The sequence below is a fragment of the Xiphophorus hellerii genome, chromosome 18 (genome assembly GCF_003331165.1).
Source record: "Xiphophorus hellerii strain 12219 chromosome 18, Xiphophorus_hellerii-4.1, whole genome shotgun sequence".
NCBI lineage: Eukaryota > Metazoa > Chordata > Actinopteri > Cyprinodontiformes > Poeciliidae > Xiphophorus > Xiphophorus hellerii.
The window spans coordinates 24,354,951-24,360,790 of record NC_045689.1 but is presented as its reverse complement, the minus strand read 5'-3'; the positions used below and the strand labels follow the sequence as shown (position 1 = coordinate 24,360,790).

Sequence of the window (5,840 nt, the reverse complement as noted above, 5' to 3'; positions counted from 1 at the left end):
CAAATGATATTTCTATAGGATTTCTTTGCTTCTTTCAGACGATTATTTGAGAACCCAAGTCTTGCCACTGTAAACGTTTAAGAGAGGAAATGAGTAACTATCAGGTATCTAGACATAACTTGCAACACTAAACATGCTGAGGCAAATGGAGCCTGAGGCTTAAACTCTTCAGGTTTTGTAATTTCTCGGGAAATTGCATTGTTTCGTCTTGCTGGCACGTCTACTCCTGGGGAAATTGACAACCGGCATAAATATTTTGATTTAACTGTATCATTACAGTTAAATCAAACTGTATCATTAACACCGTAGATGGAAAGAATTCAAATAGTTCACATAATCTTTCCCACATTGATAGACAGTTATAATTACTTCTCAAAAGCCATTGCTCATCTCTTCCCATCTTTAATTGTATTCACAACAAATGTGCCCATATCTGGCGATAATCATTTAACTAGGAGTATTTTGTGCTGCTTTAACTCCAACAGGAACTACCAGGTTGTACTAAAATCTTCCATGCATAGTTGATCTGCTTTGCTTTCAAGTTTGTCATTGAGGTTAGAGTGAGTACTTTTTATTGAAGCGTAAATAATAAAATATATCGGTTTGCATGTCAGTTCGGTCTAGAATAACTAATATGAATAAATTATCTCTATATTTTCTATAACAGGTTGTTGATGCCACATTCAAATGTCACAATGTAGACTAAGATGTTTAAAGTTGCTTGCATGACAGAGAAACTAATTCTTATTAAACAACAACAAGCTTTCTGTGTGAAAAAATTTTAGCTGAGGTTTTGTTTGTATGCAGTTTTTTATTTCCATTTTCTCAAAATGTAAAGTATTCAAAACCATATTTGAACAAAACTATTTTTCAACAAAATACAAACACGGGTAAATACAAAAACATAAATGTAGAAAGTGTGAGAAATAGAAACAAAAAAACCACTTGTTGCACGTCAGAAGATGATGTGTGTTTACATACTAAATGTGGCCATTTAGGTGACATGTTGTTATATTGATATCAGGCAGCATGTCAGGAAGCAGATGATAACTGAAGAACTGAGAATCAAACTGTGAGTAAAACTGCAATGCTATCAAACTCCCAGCAGACAGCATCAAGTTCAGCGCTTGGTTTCTGATTAAAAGGTATAAAAATACCTTTCTACCAAAATGCCAAACACTTTGTTCATGACGAATCAATGGCTCCCTCTTGTGGTGGGACATAAACAGTTTATGGATGCAAGATCAGAATCTTACACTTTTGTAAAGATATTGTACAACAATGTCATCCTGAAGTGAGAAGACCATTGCTGAGATCAAAACATGGGATTCGGGCCCAAAGTGTCATACATCAAATGTAAATGAAATGACATCCTGACTTCTGATGAGGGCCTCTTTTTGCACCCCGATGGGAGTGTGCAGGTCGGACACCTGAAAGTTCAGCACGTCGATGTCCGACGCCCCAAACGTGGCCTCGACGTTCACCTTCTCGTGCATGTGGAACCGAACCTTCTTGTTGGACATGGCGAGCAGACAGCGCAGGAAGCGCTCTCTCAGCACCGAACGTGCATGCTGCTCCTCCTGCAGCTGCTGGGGGTCCGACTCTGCCGCGGCTGAAGTGGGGATGGACGTGCGGCACAGAGCGATGTAACGAGGAGAGTTCGGGTCGAACCCACGGCTGTTTGGGTCAGGACCTTTCGGTAGGCGAAGCACAGGGACTGGTGTGGCCATGTTGAGATTCTGTAAAAAAAAAATAAAAAGTTATTGAAGCGATTCTGCAAGAATGTTTTTCATTTTTGCTCATTTGGTTATTGCTTAAAGGTGATTTTTCATTCACAAGAATGCTCATGGCTAAACAAGTTTGCTTTTCTAAATATACTGATGGAAAGTTGAGTGGAAGGGAAAAGTGTGGGAAGCAAAGTCACACAAACATGGCTACCTACAGCCTTGAAGCAAAACGCTTTTACAAGTTTGATGGAGATTCACAAGGAGTGGACTGAGGCTGAATCCAGCGTTTCATGAATCACTACACATTGATATAACCAGGACATGGGCCACAACTGTTTCTGTCTTTGCTTTAGATCTTAAACCGGACAAAACATCAGAAGGATTCAAAGTGGGCTACGAGGGAAAGGCCTTGCAAACTATCTTAACATAAAGCCAATAAATAATTTAAGGAGTATAGTCAAGTGAAAGATGAGACACTAAAGTAGTGGAGGCTCAGGCCTCTATTAAAGCAACCTGGGCCTCCAATGTACCTCAGCACAGCTACAGATGCCTCAGCAGTGATGCAGTATTTTATGTAACAGGAGTGTCAACTACATATTGAGGTTATGTCCCATGTAGTGCATAGCTAATCAGACAATTAATCTTTATTAACACACAAGTCCATGATTACAGAGATAAAAAAAAATAAACATAATAAAACCATAGTGATCATATACAAATAGTTATAAAAACAATGTAATTTTAGAATGACTACATAGAAGCATACACGCAATTAAAATAAATCAAGTTACACAGAAACTCACTATACTGTTTGCAGCACCATTCAATTGTCATAAAGAGTAAACATTAACTCTCTTAAATGTGGTTTAAAATGCAAACAGCTGTGGTTAAACTCCCTAAAACCTCTGGTGATTTCAGGAGGATCCAGATAGCTTAATTGTACGCAACTTCTGCATGTTATATTTGTAAGATGAGCTGAGTATGGAAATACTGTTGTTCTAAATCAGGGGTGTCAAACTCCAGTCCTCAAGGGTTGGTGTCCTGCAACTTTTAGATGTGCCTCTGCTGCACCACACCTGAATAGAATAATTAGGTCATTAAGGCTCTGGAGAACTGATCTACGCAAGGAGGAGGTAATTGAACCATTTCATTCCAGTATTTTGTACCTGTGGCACATCTAAAAACTGCAGGACACCATCCCTTGAGGACTGGAGTTTGACACCTGTGCTCTAATGGTGGTGGGAAATGTGCCCATACACAAGTGTGACTGAGCGCTAAGACCCTCCTCCTGGCTCTGATTGGTTGTTTCTGACCAGGAGGGGTGCAGAACCAAGAAAGAGGTAGAGGGATTCTCATGTCATACAGTGACATGAGAGAACTACGTTAAAACTGTAACATAGCTATAGTTTTAACAAAAACAAAAAAAAAACGTTTTACAAAAACTAGTGCGCGCAGCTTCAAACAACACCATGTTTACTGTAACTTAACTTACTAGCAGTGGTGTTTGACTAAATGGAGATTACAACATTGTCTGTTTTTATCATCTTCAAAAACATTTCTAGAAAGCTTAAACTGGGGGACATTTAGCCTTTCATCCTGCTTGCATCTACAAAACAAAATAACACTTAACAGCCAAATACCTTGTCTTATATTACACCCCATATTCAGTACAGATATTAAGGAGCTGCTGTATACCAACACTAAACCAACATTGTATGCACGCTGTCATTGTACATCCATCCTGTGCTACAGGCTACCAGCTGCCTGGACATCAACATAAAACTTAAATAGCACTGGAGATAATATTCCACACTGTCTAACACCAAAGTGAGCAGAAATACTGCTTCCCCATTACGTTGTGTAGCCGTAAAAGAGAATCCTCACAATATATCCGGAAAAATCCCCGTCGCTTTAATTTATCAAAAAACAAACAAAAAAAAACTAACAAACAAAATAATAATAATAATAAGGGCAAAAGACCTGTTTCAAATCTGTTTAGTTTTAGTTTTTGCTAACTTTAAAAGTTAACGCCTAGCTTTATATTCTAACTCATTATGGGAAACATTCTGAACAACAAACCTATTAAATTAAATTTAGTTTCGGGTAATACTCATAGAAGGTTCGTGAAGCTGAAACCGAAACTTTAGCACATTGTAAGTATGTTAGTTATTGTACTTACTGACGGCTTCCTCCTGCTAGCACCGTTAGCAGTTGCTAACAGACAACATTTCTAGTAGGTTGTCTTCTTCCTCCCTTTGATCCAAGCAGGCAAACGAAGTGCTGATGTACTGCTGCCCCCTTCAGTTCAGATAATGTCATTGCCTAAAATCCTCTCATTTAATCCAGATTTTGTGAGAAAATGTAACTTTTTAAATTAGTTTCTGCTTCGTCTCTGTGGTTAAAATAAGTTCAGAATAAAACAAAGATGATCACACCTGAATATGGTATTTATATGCTTTACTCTTTTAAAAACCATGGAATCTTCTTAGTTTGTCCCCATCAACATTTCCCTTCTCAATGTTTTCTCATTAGTGCTTTTGCACTTTTTGTTCTGCCTGCGTTTTGTAGTCAAATATGCCTATTTTCTACCAGATTTAGTGTCAATTTTAACATAAAATGACTGTTACATCAAAGGAGCTACCTTTAAATTTTGGCACAAACATTTTTCCAGTGCAGATGGCCGAATAACATCTGTCCAAACTGATTGACATCTTGTCTTTATATCCTTGAAGATGGTTTGTCATCTGTGTATTCCCCTCAATACTAGATGATCTGGATGATTCTATAGCCACAACTACAGATTTTGAGTATTGTTAGGATTGCTTCTGCAATGACTTGACGTTTAGCTTTAGATTTTTAATTGATTAGTGTCTCAAGAGAAACCAAGCAGTCACTGCAAAACAGACTCGTTTGCTTTTGTCTGTAATTTCAAATGACCACAGACCCACAGTCTGGGTGGAAGGATGTCAATTGTATTCCTGTTAGTATGTCTAGCAGGATTCAGATGCCTTGTGATGAACACAGTCACAGTCAGCACATCAGATTTTTACGTACATACAGTATATGCATGCTGATTTGACACTTTCTCAAGCTGTTGCCGAAGGTAAGATAAGATTTAAATTGTTCCCGTTTCTTTCTTCATAGCTGACTATTATCTAAACACTTATACACTCCATCTTATGGTATTTTTCAACTTTGGTGTTAAGCAGTTATTGTCTCTTTCCAAAATACACCTGTGGAAAAAATTAAGAGGCCACTGTAAAATGATCAGTCTATCTGTTTTTACTTTTATAGCTATGTGTTTGAGTAAAATGAACATCGTTCTTTTATTCTATAAAGTACTGATAACATGTCTCCGAAATTCCAAGCAAAAATTTAGTATTTATTAGCAGAAAATGAGAAATGATCAAAATAATAAAAAAGATTCAGTGCTCTCAGACCTTAAATAATGCAAAGGAAACAAATTCATATTCATTTATAAACAACAACACTAATGTTTTAACTCAGGAAGAGTTCAGAAATCAGTATTTGGTGGAATAATCCGGAGGTTTTCAGTGGGATTCAGTACAGTGGTCTGTATTTCACACAGAACAAAGTAGCATAATCGAGTAGTTGTTTGCAAATACAATCCACCTCACGGTTTTCCTCCTGTTATAAGAAATAATTATTGTGATCTTTACTAAATGTTTTTTTCTTCTTCTTCACACCAATATATGGTGTGGCTAACTTTATACCCTTGGTTATATTATTGACAAAAAAAAGCCTAACTTTTTTGGGGCTCAGCACGTTCATGTAATACACAAGCACACCAGCAGAGGGAAACATTTCAGAAATAATTGACAAATGAAACTCCAGCAGTGAATCTAGCTTTGGGAGCAAATAAAGCCAATAAGTCAAATCCATATTCACTGGTACGTTCAGGGGCGCTGCCAGGAATCTTGGGCCCCATGACAAAAGATTTAATTGGGCCCCCCTTTCGCAGATACTCTTACAGTTTTTTACGTCTATCTGACCCATAAAAGCGCCACAATTTTAAAGGCCGGCAACTGCCTTACTTTCTTTGGTTCAATTCTGATACTGGCACATTATTCACTGCCAGTGAATTTTACATAA

At 37.6% G+C, this 5,840-nt stretch overlaps 1 protein-coding gene across 1 annotated transcript; it reads right to left on the bottom strand.

The window, feature by feature from the left end:
• Nucleotides 1-386: 386 nt before the first annotated feature.
• Nucleotides 387-4,001, bottom strand: gemin7 (gem (nuclear organelle) associated protein 7). The gene is made up of 2 exons (XM_032546196.1): nt 3,907-4,001; nt 387-1,739 (listed from the first exon to the last, which is right to left on the bottom strand). The coding sequence occupies exon 2, from the start codon at nt 1,728-1,730 to the stop codon at nt 1,344-1,346; it is 387 nt and encodes a 128-aa protein (XP_032402087.1). The 5' UTR covers nt 1,731-1,739; nt 3,907-4,001; the 3' UTR covers nt 387-1,343.
• Between the last annotated feature and the right edge of the window lie 1,839 nt (nt 4,002-5,840).